At 49.7% G+C, this 15,343-nt stretch overlaps 1 protein-coding gene across 2 annotated transcripts in view; it reads left to right on the top strand.

Moving 5' to 3' along the window:
• Nucleotides 1-15,343, top strand: part of CELSR1 (cadherin EGF LAG seven-pass G-type receptor 1) — a 174,665-nt gene that overhangs the window by 116,809 nt on the left and 42,513 nt on the right. For both annotated transcript variants that reach the window (XM_060188786.1, XM_007522468.3), the window contains exons 10-16: nt 3,875-4,060; nt 5,683-5,796; nt 6,513-6,687; nt 8,273-8,414; nt 9,847-9,967; nt 14,442-14,625; nt 14,910-15,011. In XM_060188786.1, coding sequence (XP_060044769.1) covers nt 3,875-4,060; nt 5,683-5,796; nt 6,513-6,687; nt 8,273-8,414; nt 9,847-9,967; nt 14,442-14,625; nt 14,910-15,011 — 1,024 coding nt within the window. The remainder of the gene's footprint in view (nt 1-3,874; nt 4,061-5,682; nt 5,797-6,512; nt 6,688-8,272; nt 8,415-9,846; nt 9,968-14,441; nt 14,626-14,909; nt 15,012-15,343) is intronic.

Genomic DNA, 15,343 nt, shown 5'->3' with positions numbered 1-15,343 from the left:
CACCTAAATTGACTTTTCAGTTCAGGTTGTCATCTGGCAGTGGGACCTCTGGGGGGGGGGGGAATAAAAAAGTCTGTGGAAAGCCAGACTCCCAGATTGCTTGAGAAATCAGGTTCTGGATAGCTATTCCAGAAGTGTTGTGGAGGCCAGGCAGTGGCACGCCTGTTTAAGCACACACCTAACAGTGTGCAAGGACCCAGGTTCAATTCCCTGGTCCCCACTTGCAGAAGGGAAGCTTCATGAATGGCGGAACAGGGCTGCAGGTGTCTCTCTGTCTCTCTCCCTCTCTATCTCCCCTCTCCTCTCAATTTCTCTGTCTCTATCCAATAACAAGTAATTAAAAAAAAGAAGAAAAAAAAGTGTTGTGGGTGGCTGTATGAGTTAAGGGTGGGCCTTTGAGGGGACCCTCCAGAACCCAGGGGTCGCCCACCCAGAAGGTCCCTACAGGTGAATTCCTCAGGGCGGCTGATGAGCGGGACCTCAGGCATGTTCAGGACCATTTCCACCTTGTGTATGTGGGGAGCAGGCCCCTCGAGCTGGCAGGTGAGGAGGGAGGGAGGAAGAGCGGAGGTGTTCTAAAGTTCCCCCTCCCCTCTGGGGCTGGCCAGGCCATCTCGGAGTCAGCCGGTAACCCAGACAATTTGGGTAATTGCTCTCAGGCGCCCTAAATCCACCCTGGCATTGTGGAGGGGATAACCTCCCTATTGTCACACACCTCTCTTAACCCTCGGGGCAGACAGTCCCTATGTAGTCTGGGTTCATTCTTCTGGCTTCACTTTTGTTGACAGGCCCATGTCGCCTTTGTAGTTGCTCTGCTGGCTTGGGGGTTTTGAGAGCAAGGACTGTGAAAGAGCCGCAGAGGGAATTAACCAGCTGAGTTAACACACTCCCCAGCAGAAAAGAAAACAGTGTGGAAAATGACAAACAAGGGGGTGGGTGATGGCAGCACACCTGGTTGAGCACACGTTACAGTGTACAAGGACCAAGGTTCCAGCCCCTAGCCCCTAGTCCCCACCTGCTGGGGGAAAAGCTTCACAAGCAATGGTGTCTCTCTCTATCTCTCCCTTGCTATCTTCCCCATCCCTCTTGGTTTCTGTCTAATACATAAATAAATGAAATACTTTTTAAAATGACAAACAAGGCCTGGCAGTGGCACAAGTAGTTCAGCACATGCATTACAGTGCACAAGGATCCTAGTTCAAGCCCTCGGTCCCCACCTGCAGGGGGGAAGCTTCCTGAGCAGTGAAGCATTGCTGTGGGTGTCTTTCTCTGTCGCCTCACTTCCCTCTTGATTTCCATCTCCAGTCAATCAATAAATAATAGCAAATCTTTAAGAAAAATTGGTGAAGGAGGACTCCCACTGGAGTGACGCGCAGACACGTTTCACAGGATGAGAGATTGTGCTCAGGTGACAACAGCTGTCTTGTAAATTGCTAATAGTAATAATCTCGGGAGTTGGGCGGTAGCGCAGCAGGTTAAGGACAGGTGGCGCTAAGGACTGGCGTAAGGATCCCGGTTTGAGCCCCCGGCTCCCCACCTGCAGGGAGTTGCTTCACAGGCGGTGAAGCAGGTCTGCAGGTGTCTATCTTTTTCTCCCCCTCTCTCTCTGTCTCCCCCTCCTCTCTCCATTTCTCTCAGTTAGGACTGAGATGACAACAATGATGACATCAATAACAACTACAATAATATTACAATAATAAGGGCAACAAAAGGGAAAATAAATAAATATTTTAAATAATAATAATAATCTCAGTACAGTAAACAGCAAGACATGTGACTATCAATGGAAGCTGAAATCACGTGAACTTGAAGCTGTGGAACCAGATCTTCGCATATGTGACTTCACCAATCCAGGCTCCATCTCTCTCTTTTTAAAACTCAGAGAGGGAGGCAGAGAGGAGAGATATCACAGCACCAAAGCTTCTTCCAGTGCCATAGCACCTCCTGTTTGGAGATAGGGCTTGAACCTATGCCATAGGCCTGACAATGCAGGTATCCTACCTGGCGAGTAAGGGCCCAGGTTCAAGTCCTCGGTCCCCATTTTGGGGCTGGAGCTTTGTGAGTGGTGAAGCAGTGCTGCAGGTGTCTTTCTCTTCCCCCTTCCCTCTAAAGTTCTCTGTCTCTATCTAAACAAACTAAATAAATAATAATAACAATATTTTCTATTTGCCTTCATGATTTCTTCTTCAACCCAGGGGTATTTCAGAAATAAGTATCTGTCTTAGCAGACAGGTGCTGTTTCCCGTCAGTCATGCTGCTGCTCTTTCTGGCATAATTGCAGGTCCTAGAATGTGCACTGTGTGATTTCAGATCTTGGAAATGTGCTGAGGCTTGCTTGACAGCTCAGCACGTACTCATTTCTGTCCTGTTTCACCTGTACTTGAACGAGTGTTTTGCAGTGTGGGCACTCTGGCGCTCACTCTCAAGTCGATGGAGTTTGCTAATTGTGGCATTTGCGTGTGCCTTGTCATTACTGACATTCAGTACACTCTCAGTTCTGAAGAGAGATGTTAAAATGTCTCTGGTCTTGATTGTGTATTTACCTCTGGTAGTTCTGCCAGGTTTCACTTTGCCAATTTTGAGACTGTGTTATTAAGTGCATATGAATTTAGAATTGTTTTATCTTCCTGGAAAACCGACTTTTCCCAAAAGAGAGGTGGGGGCGAGAAAAATAGAAACCCCCTATAGCACTGACCCACCACTCACAAGCTTTGCCCTGCAGGTGGGGTACTTGACCTTGATTTCTCATCCCTGTTTTGTTCTGTCTTGTTTTTGGTGCTACAGGTTAAACCTAAGACCTCACATATTAGAAATATTCACTCAGCTACTAAATTACATGCTCAGCCCTGTCTTTTCCACTCTGTTTATATATTTATATATTTTAAATTTTTTTTTTTTTTACCAGAGCACTGCTTGTCTCTGGCTTATGGTGGTGCTGGGAATTTAATGTCTTTCTTACATGCATGTAAACATAGCAGCTTGCTTCACATCCCATGAAATGTACTCTTGACATCCAGAAATAAGATCTGGTGGTCAGTGGCACCTCCTTCCAGCTCTGCGGTTTTGTTGTTTTAAAGTGGAAACAGGATAGCTCAGGTAGAGTGAACGCCTTGCCATGTGCCAAGACCACCTCCTGGGAATGCCATGCACAGCATGGGACAGGGAGAAAATTGCACAGAAGGTGGAACAGTGCTGAACTGTCCCTCCCATCTCCCCCCCGCCTCTGTCTCTGTCTGTCTTTCTCTCAAAGGCCCAGGAGTCTGCTCAGTGATATCCTGTCAGCGCAAGGATCTGAGTTCATTTCCCAGTGCCGCACTCAAATCTGTGTGGTGATGCTGTTGGTTCTGTTTCCACTGCTTCCTGATTCCCTGTTGGTTCTGTTTCCACTGCTTCCTGATTCTTACGGTGGGCCTTCGGGTAGCTTGTTGTTTTTGACTGAGTGCTGGACTACATCTGAGCAGCTGTAGAAAAACTGAAACCAGAATGGTGTTGTCATTACCCCCTTGTGGTGCTTCTGCTGGGTACCCTACCCTGGGTGGCTCTAAACTCTGTTTTTCCTTCTCCAACGCCACAAACCTAGAAAATTTAGCTTGGCTTTCCGGCTTCGGCCATGCTGGGGGTGGACCATGAGGAAGGAGGCACCAGGTTCCTCTCCGCAGGTTGCCATGTTCCCCCGGCTGTGACTCTGACTTAGCTGTGAGCTGAGTCACTCTGGTGCCTTCAGACATCTGTACTTGAAACCCTGTCCCGTGTTTCTTTTCTCTCTCTCTCTCTCTCTCTCTCTCTCTCTCTCTCTCTTTCCCACCTGCAAAGTGTTTTCTGTGTTGTCGGAACTACACTAACCTGTAGGCGCGACTGTCTCCCTGCTCCACAGATCCTCAACAGCTATGTCCACTTTGAGGTGTCCCACGGCCCCTCGGACGTGGCTTCTATGAAGCTGCCCAGATCACGTGTGACGGACGGGGAGTGGCACCACCTGCTGATAGAACTGAAGAGTGCCAAGGAGGGCAAGGACATCAAGTACCTGGCAGTCATGACCTTGGACTATGGGCTGGACCAGGTGTGTGGCCACTTGCCCCCTGATAGGAATAGATGCCCCCCTCCCTTTTGGCAGACTGGGGGCAGCTAGGGGTCCTGCCTGATGCCGTGTGGAGAGCAAGTGCACACTCCCTGCAGGACCCCCCCCCCCCCACCTTGTGCTGAGGTCACTGGCGTCTGCACTCCCAGTGACCCACACCCGCAGTGGTTTCTTTTGGCAAAGGTTTCTTGAGCAGTGACTTGTGCCTCTGGGGCAGGGGGATGAGATTAGGGACTCCCGGGCCCCTGGCTGCAGTGTGGTGCGTGGGTGAGCACAAGACCAAGAGCACAGAGGGGCCGGGCCCTGGGTGGGGTGGTGGCTTTCTGGACAGGGATCTCTATCTCTCTATCTATCTCTTATTTAATACTTTATTTTTGAGAGAGATGCAGAGAGAGAGAGGAACACCAGAGCACTGCTCAGCTATGGCTTATGGTGGTACGGGGGGATTGAACCTGGAATTTCTGGAGCCTCAGGCATGAGGATGCCGGGAGAGCCTGAGGGTGCTTCTTCCCGAGCTAGTGCTCTCTGGCTTGGAGAGAACTCAACTGGAGCTGATCTAGGCTGCTGCGTGGGAGAGGGACCAGGAACGCGTGCTGCACCAACTTCCGCAGGAGATACACTCTGGAACTCTCGGAGCCGGAAAGCAATTTCCAAGTGTCTTTAATCAGAAGAGCAGCTGTTTTTATACTCTCCAAGTAGGGTGGAAACAGGATGTGACATAGAGAGGGTGGAGCGAAAAGTGACTGGTGGAAGATCAGGGTGTGACAAGGAGAGGGGGTGGAGCAGGCGAGAATTCTACCACTAAACCACCAATGCCCTGGAGGGAGTGTGGTGCTTTATGTAAATGTAAAAGTGATTTATGTAAATAGACCAAAGCTTTGAATGGGATTAAATCTATCCCTATATGGGCATATGGTTAAGCAGAAGCCAGGGGGAGCTGGCATACTATCCAACATGAGAGTCTGTTTGCGTAACCATGATGCCGTCTTATCTCCCCAGCCCCAGGCAGGGATCTCTTTCATGAAGTACACTGTGCTCATCTGCTTGCCTAGCAGATGGAGAGACTCCTGGGATTATTTTTTGAGACATCTACTCACTTACGGGGCCACTTGAGAGGTCTAAGTGGCCTGGAGGAGTGTGCGCCAGCCCACTCGCGGCACTGAGCGTCAACAGCGCTGTGTTCCGTGTCGGGCTTCCTAGGGCCCGAGGACCCGGCAGAAACGTCTTAGGTTCTGCGGACAGTGAGCCCACTTTCCACACACCCAGTACTTTTTCCCAAGGTGGTGATTGATGGCAAAGTGCTTGGTAGTAGTTGCTTTTGGAGGTGGCAGGCGTGCCCGTTCCCTTGCCATGTGTCCACCTTGGCTGGACTGGCATATGGAAAGGTCCTCTGGCTGGGTCCCTCACCTGCCCGCCACACGCACACACCTGCTGTCCACACCAGCAGAGCCCCCCTCCACCCCCTCCACCCCTCCCCCAATCCAGACACCCAGGTGTTGTCAGGGGAGCTGACGGAGGCAGGGGCAGAGCGATCACTTTTAGGCCCCTCCTTGCTGGCTGGGAAGCTTCTCCTGAGTGGTGGCTGTTGCCGTCTCCTTGGGCAGGACACAGTGCAAATCGGGAACCAGCTCCCAGGGTTGAAGATGAGAAGCATCGTGGTGGGAGGTGTGTCTGAAGACAAGGTGTCCGTACAGCGTGGCTTCCGGGGCTGCATGCAGGTATGGCCTGGTGGGGACCATCTCCTCGGGCAAGTTTATGATTCTTAATAGCTGAGTAGTATTCCACTGTAGATACAGACCGTAACTTTCTCAGCCACTCATCTGTTATTGGACACCTGGGTTGCTTCCAGGTTTGCGTCCAAGGTTTTGGGGAGTTGTTTTCTTTGAAGCTCACACTGTGCTCTAGCTTTACGTCTTCTCTCAATTCTTCTGTCTCCTCCCCTCTCTGGAACATTCAGGCTGCATCCCTACTCCTGTGCCTTGCTTGGACCCTCTGCCTGGGCTCCTCAGTTCAGCCACCCCTTCCGCCATGAGACGCCTGCTTCCATCCTCATCAGCACCCACCTCAGTGAGAGGCCAAGAGCATCCCTTCCGCACACGTTGTGCCAGGGATGAAAGTCAGGGCCCTATGCCTATGAGTCCTTGCTCTACCACTGAGCCACCTCCTGGCCGTGCTCATCTTATTACCCACACTCATGTTTTCCTTTGGACAACAACTGTGGGATTGTTGGAATGTGGAATTAGTCCGTCTCCATTCCCGTGTCCCCATCCACAACACAAACCCAAGGGTGTCAGACACAACCCATTCCCACCACCTCCCCACCCATCCCAGTCCCATAGGCTCATGAGGCCTTGTTTGTGAAATGAGGAGGTTTGGGGGTTCTCCGAGCCCGAAGGCCAGGGGGACTGAATGTGGCTGCCCTGTTCTTGTGCAGGGAGTGCGGATGGGGGAGACGTCCACCAACATCGCCACACTGAACATGAAGGATGCGCTCAAGGTCAGAGTGAAGGACGGCTGTGACGTGGAAGACCTGTGCGCCTCTAACCCCTGCCCTCTGCACAGCCGCTGTCACAACACCTGGGACAGCTTCTCCTGCATCTGCGACAAAGGTGGGAGCCGGTACCTACACCCCTTGGGTGCCTGTCTGCAGGAAGGTGCCACCTGCAGGTTAAAATACACCCAGGAAAGCCAGGTGGGGCATCAGCCTCCCTGTCTACCTCCTGTGGGCCTGTGGGACCCTGAGCTTTTTATTTTTTATTTTAATGTATTTATTTATAAAATGGAAACACTGGTAAGACCACAGAATAAGAGGAGTACAATTCCCACACCAGAATTCTGTATGCCATCCCCTCCCCTGACAGCTTTCCTATTCTTTAACCCTCTGGGAGTATGGACCCAGGGACATTATGGGATGCAGAAGGCGGAAGGTCTGGCTTCTGTAATTGTTTCCCTGCTGAACATGGGTGTTGACAGGTTGATCCATACTCCCAGCCTGTCTCTCTCTTTCCCTAGTGGGGAAGGGTTCTGGAGAATCGGAGCTCCAGGACACATTGGTGGGGTTGTCTGTCCAGGGAAGTCTGGTTGGCATCATGATAGCATCTGGAACCTGGTAGAGTTATCATATAAAGCTAAACAAATTGTTGATTAATGGTGAACCTAAAGGCTGGAATATTGCAGATGAAGATTTGGGGTCTTCGTTTGGAAATAACTAGTAGGTCTGTTTTAGGTATATTCTAAAGGGCCCATGACTTTATTAGTTTTTGCCTGAGCCTGACATCTGAGCTTTGTTTTTTAAGTAGGTGTGAGCCCTCCTCAGCATGCATTCCTAGGTCCCCTCTTTTTTTGGGACGTGGGATACTCCAGGTTGTTCTTGGGAGCTGGGCAATAGTGCAGTGGGTTAAGTGCACATGGCACAAAGCATAAGGACCAGCACAAGGATCGTGGTTTGAACCCCCTGGCTCCCCATCTGCAGGGGGGGTTGATTCACAAGTAGTGAAGCAAGTCTACTGGTGTCTGTCTTTCTCCCTCTCTGTCTTCCCCCTTCCCTCTCAATTTCTCTCTGTCCTATCCAGTAAAATAAATAAATAATTTAAATGCATATGTATATATTTTTATGGTTGTGTCAGAATTTTTTTCTTTTCTTTTTCTCTTTTTTTTTTTTTTTTTTTTTTGCCTCCAGGGTTCTTGCTGAGGTTCAGTGCCTCCACTACAAATCCACTACTCCTAGAGGCCATTTTTCCCATTTTGTTGCCCTTGTTGTCATTATTTTGACTGTTGCCATTGCTGTTGTTGGATAGGACAGAGAAATTGAGAGGGGGAGAGAAAGATAGACACCTGCAGACCTGCTTCACCACCTGTAAAACAACCCGCCTGTAGGTGGGGAACTGGGGGCTCAAACTGGGATCCTTATGCTGGTCCTTTCATTTTGCATCATGTGCGCTTAACCTGCTGGGCCACAGCCTGGCTCCCGGTTGTCTCAGAATTTGTGAGGTGTTGCAATTGTCCTTAGCTGGTGTGATGTCCTGAGTGTGCTGAGGCAGTCGGTACCCCAACCCGACAGCTCCTGCTACCAAGGGGCAGCCTAGGAGGCCCCTTGTTTGTCTCCAGGTCTGACTCAAAGCCCAGCAGAGAGGAAGCTTGGGAAGCTTTTGTGGAGTGGGGTGGGCTCTGTGTCATGCTGACTTGTCTCCACAGGCTACTTCGGACGTAAGTGTGTGGATGTGTGTCACCTCAACCCCTGCGAGCACGTGGCAGCCTGTGTGCACAGCACCAGCGCCCCTTGGGGCTACGTGTGTGAGTGCGGGGCCAGCCACTATGGGCAGTACTGTGAGAACAGGTGAGCACACCACAGGACCCTGTGCCCAGTGGCCCCTCCTTTTGCTGTGACTTGGAAGGAGAGAGGAAGAGAGACACCTGCAGCAATGTTTTACCACTTATGAAGCCCCCCACCCACACACACACACATGCATGTGGGGACAGACCAGGGGCTTGAATTCAGATGCCTGCACACGGTAAAATGTGTCTCTCTTCCTCTCTCCTTCTGTCCCCCCCCTTTTTTTTTTTTTGGCCTCCAGGGTTATCGCTCAGGCTGAGTGCCTGCACTATGAATCCACTGTTCCTGGAGGTTATTTTTTCTCCTTTTGTTGTACTTGTTGTTTATCATTGTTGTTGTTATTGCTGTCATTGTTGTTGGATAGGACAGAGAGAAAAGGAGAGAGATGGGGAAGACGGAGAGGGGGGAGAGAAAGATAGACACCTGCAAACCTGCTTTGCCACCTGTGAAGCAACCCCCCTGCAAGTGAGGAGCCAGGGTCTTGAACCGGGATCCTTACGCCGATCCATGTGCTTTGGGCCATGTGTGCTTAACCTGCTGCACTACCGCCTGGCCCCCTCTTCTTGATTTCTTTCTATTCTGTACACTTAAAAGAAGAAAATGGCCTCCAGGAGCAATGGATTTGTTGTGTAGGCATTGAACCCCAGCAGTGACCCTGCTGGCAATTAAAAATAAATAAATAATATAAAAAACAACTAATCAGGGGACCAGGTGGTGCCGCACCCAGTAAAGTGTGCATGTCAACGTGCAAAAGGGTCCGGCTTTAAAACCCCAGTTCCGCTGCAGAGACACCTGCACAGGGGAAGCTTCACGAGTGGTGAGGCAGTGCTGCAGCAGGTATCTCTCTCTTCCTTATCCTCTCTCCTCCCATCTTTCTGTCTCTCACCCTCTATCCAAAAATAAATAAATAAAATCACTGACAAATGGTGGTAGAGTCGTGCAGGTACCAAACCCAAAGTATAAAAATAAATAAATAAATAAATTATTTTTCTAAAAAATTCTTTTTTTAAAACTAAAAAAAAAATTCTTTTTTTTTTTTTTTTTGCCTCCAGTTGTTAGGGCTTGGTGCTGGCACTACGAAGCCACCTTCTGGCAGCCTCACCCCCTTTTTTATTTTTAAATTTGATAAGACAGAGAGAAATTGAGAGAGGGAGAGAAAGACACCCTGGCAGGTAGGGACCAGGGGCTCGAACCTAGATCCTTGTGCTTTGTGTTATGTATGCTTAACCTGGTACGCTACTGCCCAAACCCAGAAAAAAAAATTTTTTTTGATTAATTAGAAGCACATCCTCAGAATTTGGAAATGGGGACACGGGGTGAGGGGAGCAGGGCCACTTGACTCAGAATCCAGAGCTGAGCCAGGCCTTTGACAGGCTTCCTCTGGTTCCAACAAGGACAATCCGTTCGCCTTCTTTCCTTCTTACTTTCCCAACAGGATCGACCTTCCGTGCCCCAAAGGCTGGTGGGGGAACCCTGTGTGTGGGCCCTGTCACTGTGCTGTTGGCAAAGGCTTTGACCCCGACTGCAACAAGACCAACGGACAGTGTCAGTGCAAGGTGAGACCCGGGAAGGCGGCCGCCTGTGCACTCACTCCCGCCTGTGTGTGTACAGCACACGCGTGCAGTGCAGACACCACTCCAGGACACACCCACACACAGCATGTGTATGCAGTCACGTCTGCACACACCCGTGTACGTATGTGGCTTTGGGTGTTCACAGCCTGCCACTGAAGGCATTGTGAATTCACCAGGCTGGTTCTTCTTTGGGTTAGACTGTGGGAACTGGAACCATTGACCCCACATCCACTTGATAACTGGAAATCTTGCAGTTTCTCTGAGGTCAGCTTTTCCTTAGCCCCAGCCACAGCTGTCTTCATTGGCCATTTTCCAGGTCTTCTGTCAAATGCTTGGTAAAATGGCAGGCTTTGCTCTGAGTGAGTGACACGGAGCTCCCCTCCTGAATCACATGGGGCCTCTGTTTCCCATCCTGAAAACCATGAGGCCCTTGGTGAGGGAGGTCCTGCTGTCACTGGGATGGGCAAGGAAATTGCCCTGGGTTGTGTCCCTCAGCTGCTCCCAGCAGGCTGCTTACTGTCACTGAGACCCCACTGAAAACAGGGTCTGACTGGACTCCTGAATACTTACATTAAACCAACTGGACTTCCCTAGGCAGATGTCTCCACCAGTGTGTCCTGGAGCCCCACTTCTCCAGAACCCCACTCTACTAGGAAAAGAGAGAGAGAGGCCGGGAGTCTGGATCGACCTGCCAACACCCATGTTCAATGGGGAAGCAGTTACAGAAGCCAGACCTTCTACCTTCTGCACCCCATCATGACCCTGGGTCCATGCTCCCAGAGGGATAAAGAATAGGAAAGCTATCAGGGGAGGGGATGTGATCCAGAGTTTCTGGTGGTGGGAATTGTGTGGAGTTGTACCCCTCTTATCCTATGGTTTTTGTCAGTATTTCCTTTTTATAAATAAAATAAGTAAATAAATAAAATATAGATCCTGGTCTGGGAGGTGGAACAGTGGATAAAGCAGTGGGCTCTCAGGCATGAGGTCTTGGGTTTGAGCCCCAGCATTGCATGTACCAAAGCGATGCTCTGGTTCTCTCTCTCCTTACTACCCCCCTATCACTTCTCTCACTCTCTCATTAGTAAATAAATAAATCTTTTATGGCTCAGGCTTGGCAGGCTAGCCATAGTGTGGTGGTGGATGTGACATGAGTTGGTGGCAGAGTAGCTGAAAAGTGAGGAGTCTTTGGAGAAAATGTACCTAGAATTTTTCTCTCATAGGAAATTACTGACCAGCTGGTGGTGGTGCACCTGGTTGAACACACACGTTACCATAAATCAGGACCTGGGTACAAGCCCCCACTCTCCACCCCCTACTTGCAGGGGGGAACCGTTTGTGAGCCATGAAACAGTGATGTAGGTGTCTCTCTCCCTCTCAAATTAAATATCTGCTGATTTCAGTGAGAGAGAAAGACAGATACCAAGGCACTGCTCAGTGCTGAGGATTGAACCTGGAGCCTCAGAGCCTCAGGCATGAAAGTCTTTTGCAGGGAGTCGGGCTGTAGCGCAGCGGGTTAAGCGCAGGTGGCACAAAGCACAAGGACCGGCATAAGGATCCCGGTTCGAACCCCGGCTCCCCTCCTGCAGGGGAGTCGCTTCACAGGTGGTGAAGCAGGTCTGCAGGCGTCTGTCTTTCTCTCCTCCTCTCTGTCTTCCCCTCCTCTCTCCATTTCTCTCTGTCCTATCCAACAACGACAACAACAATAATAACTACAATAATAAAACAACAAGGGCAACAAAAGGGAATAAATACATAAAATAAATTTTTAAAAAAGACTTTATAAAAAAAAAGAAAGTCTTTTGCATAACCATTGTGCTATCTCCCCAGCCTTCTTTTCCTCTCTCTATATCCCCACCTCCCCCCCTAGATTTCTCTTGGTCTCTATCCAATAATAAATAAGTACATAGATAAATAAATATTTTACAAAAGAAATCATTGAGGGAGCCAGGTGGTTACACACCCAATTAGGTTCATGGAGCACTATGCACGAGGATACATGCAAGGACCCGGGTTTGAGCCCCCGCTCCCCAACTGCAGCAGGAATGCTTCACCGGTGGTGGAGCAGGTCTGCAGGTGTCTACATTTCTCTCCCTATCTCCCTCCTCCTCCTCCTCTTCCTCCTCCTCCTCCCTCCAATTTCTCTCTGTCCTATTGAATGGGAAAAAGGAAATAAGGGGGGGAAAAGGCTCCCAGAAGCAGTGGATTTGTAGTGCCAACCCCCAGTGACTGGAAGCAAAAAAAAAAAAAGTATAGAGAACTCTTCTCCCGTCTCAGGGTGACTACGAGTGTCTCAGTGCTTCCTCTTGCCATTGAAACTTTACACATAGTCACAACCCGTTGTGGGAGCAGTTCTGTCTCTGTTACAGAAGTCTGGACAGACTCCAGAATGTGCCCAAGTCACTATCTAACCCAGTTCTCGAGGATGCACAAGGGCCATGTGACCAGTAAACAGGCATAAACTCAGGATTTGCCGAATCCAAAGCCCATGATCTTTTTTTTTTTTTTAATGGTGTCTCATTGTCTTTATTTGCATTTCTCTGACAAGCAATAACTTGGAGCATTTTTTCATATGTTTGTTGGCCTTTTGTATCTCTTCTTTGGTGAATATTCTGTTCATATCCTCTCCCCATTTTTGGATGGGGCCATTTTTTTAGCAGCCTCCTGTGCTGCTTTTTTTTTTATTATTTATTTTTTTAATTTATTCCCTTTTGTTGCTCTTGTTTTATTGTTGTAGTTATTATTGTTTTTATTGATGTCATCATAGTTGGATAGGACAGAGAGAAATGGAGAGAGAGGGGAAGACAGAGAGGGGGAGAGAAAGATAGACCTGCTTCACTGCCTGTGAAGCGATTCCCCTACAGGTGGGGAGCGGGGGGCTTGAACTGGGATCCTTATGCCGGTCCTTGCGCTTTACACCATGTGGACTTAACTCACTGTGCTACCGCCCGACTCCCAGGGTCATTTTGTTGTTGTTGTTGCTGCCGAGTTTGATGGGCCCATGATCTTGACCCTCACATGCCCAGAGGTAGACATTCAGGTGGCTTTTAATTTCTTTTTTCTTTTTATTATTAGATAGGACAGATAGGAAATAGAGATGGGGGGTGGTAGAGAGGGAGAGAGACAAAGAGACACATGCAGACCTGCTTTACTGCTCATGAAGCTTCCCCCCCTGTGGGCCAGGAGTAGGGGCCCGAACCCAGGTCCTTGCTCATGGTAATTTGTTCACTTAACCAGGTGTGCCACTGCCTGGCCCCCAATTTCTTTTTTATGACAGGTAGGGAAAAAGACCAAAACAATTCCTTTTTTGCTGTGTGTGATATCTTTTTTGTGTCTCACGTGTTGCCAGTGATTAAACTGACAACTTTACACATGCAAGACATGTGATTCATTGCTGAGCCATCTCCCAGATAAATAATTTTCAACAACCACAAAAACACAGGCCAGCAAATAGCACCTCCTGGGTAGAGTGCCTGCTTTAATATGTTCACAGCCCAGGTTTGAGCCTGGCTGTGGGGTCATTCTCTCTGTCTCTGTCTGAAAAAGTCAGCCTGAAGTGGTAAAACCCTGGCAATGACAGAAAAAAAAATCTACAAGAAATGAGGTGGGGAGTGTTTTTCGGAATGTTTGCCCCATCTCACCATCGGAAGTCATGCCCTGGGGACATGGAGGCAGGAGAGGAAAGGGGCCTGGTGGTGGCCCACATGGTGGAGTGCACACGTTACCATGGGCAAGGTCTCGAGGTCAAGCCCCTGGTCCCTACATTCGGGGGTGGGGGGCAGCATCAAGGGTGGGGGGGCAGAGCTGCAGGTATCTCTCACTCCCCCTCCTGCTGTGTCTCCCCTTTCCCTCTCAATTTCTCTCTCCTATAAAAATATATAAAAGAAAAGTCCTTTAAAAAAGATAGAGAGTGATCCTGGAGGTGGCACAGTGGATGAAGCACTGAACTCTCAAGCATGAGATTCTGGGTTCGATCCCCAGCAGTGTATGTACCAGGGTGACGTCTGGTTCTTTCTCTCTTTCCTCCTATCTTTCTCATTAATAAATAAATAAAACATTTTTTTAAAAAATGATAGAGATGGGAGTCGGGCTGTAGCGCAGCGGGTTAAGCGCAGGTGGCGCAAAGCACAAGGACCGGCGTAAGGATCCCGGTTCGAGCCCCCGGCTCCCCACCTGCAGGGGAGTCGCTTCACAGGCGGTGAAGCAGGTCTACAGGTGTCTGTCTTCCCCTCCTCTCTATCTTCCCCTCCTCTCTCCATTTCTCTCTGTCCTATTCAACAACGACAACAACAATAATAACTACAACAATAAAACAACAAGGGTAACAAAAGGGAATAAATAAATAAGATAAATATTTTTTTAAAAAAATGATAGAGATAGGAGTGGGCAGGATGCCTGCTGGAAACATCTTTTCAGGCTTCTGCTGGCACCTGATGCCTGGACACTGCTGCTCTTGCAGGAGAATCACTACAAGCCCCCAGAGCAGGACAGCTGCCTGCCATGTGACTGCTTCCCTCACGGCTCCCACAGCCGCGCCTGTGTCACTGACACGGGGCAGTGTGCCTGCAAGCCTGGTGTTATCGGCCGCCAGTGCAACCGCTGTGACAACCCTTTCGCAGAGGTCACCACGCTTGGCTGTGAAGGTATGAGGTGCCCCGTGACCCACCTTGGGCTGCTGGACGTGTGCGACTGCAGACTCCGTGCCCTCCTAGGGCCGCTTCTGGTCTCACTGTCCACTGGCTCTCCCAGAAACTCAGCCCTGTCGGTGTGGTGAGAGCCTGGGTCATGACCCACCCTTTTTCAAACATGAATGAGGGAAGAAAAAAGTTCAGTTCCTGGTGGGGGCAGGGCCTTCCTTGGGGAGGAGAGAGGGTATATTTGAGGGTACAGCCATGCTAGACTGAATCTTCTCTCCTTTGTCCCCCAGTGATCTACAATGGCTGTCCCAGGGCATTTGAGGCTGGCATCTGGTGGCCGCAGACCAAGTTTGGGCAGCCAGCCGCGGTGCCATGCCCCAAGGGATCTGTGGGTAAGTCCCAGCAACCTGTGGCTCCTGCTGGGCAGGAGACTGGACAGGGACACTCAGCTGGCAAGCAAGTCAGTCGAGGTATCTGAACTCCCAGGGAATGTGTGTGAATAAATGTTTCTTCAGCCAGAGCCTTGAGAGAAAATCAGATGGTACCTCCTCCATCATAAATAACAACACCTGGCATGGGAGTAAGAAAAACATAGAGGGTGGGGTTGCTGGTGCTTTGTGTCCCCATCCTCAATATTTTATGTATTGTTTATCAGATAGAGATAGAGGGAAATTCAAAAGGAGAGGGAGCTAGGGAGGAAAAGAATGAAAGAGAGGGGGCTGGG

Source organism: Erinaceus europaeus, chromosome 4 (assembly GCF_950295315.1).
Source record: "Erinaceus europaeus chromosome 4, mEriEur2.1, whole genome shotgun sequence".
Classification (NCBI taxonomy): domain Eukaryota; kingdom Metazoa; phylum Chordata; class Mammalia; order Eulipotyphla; family Erinaceidae; genus Erinaceus; species Erinaceus europaeus.
The sequence above is the reverse complement of the archived record's forward strand: the minus strand, read 5'-3'. Positions and strand labels throughout refer to the sequence as shown.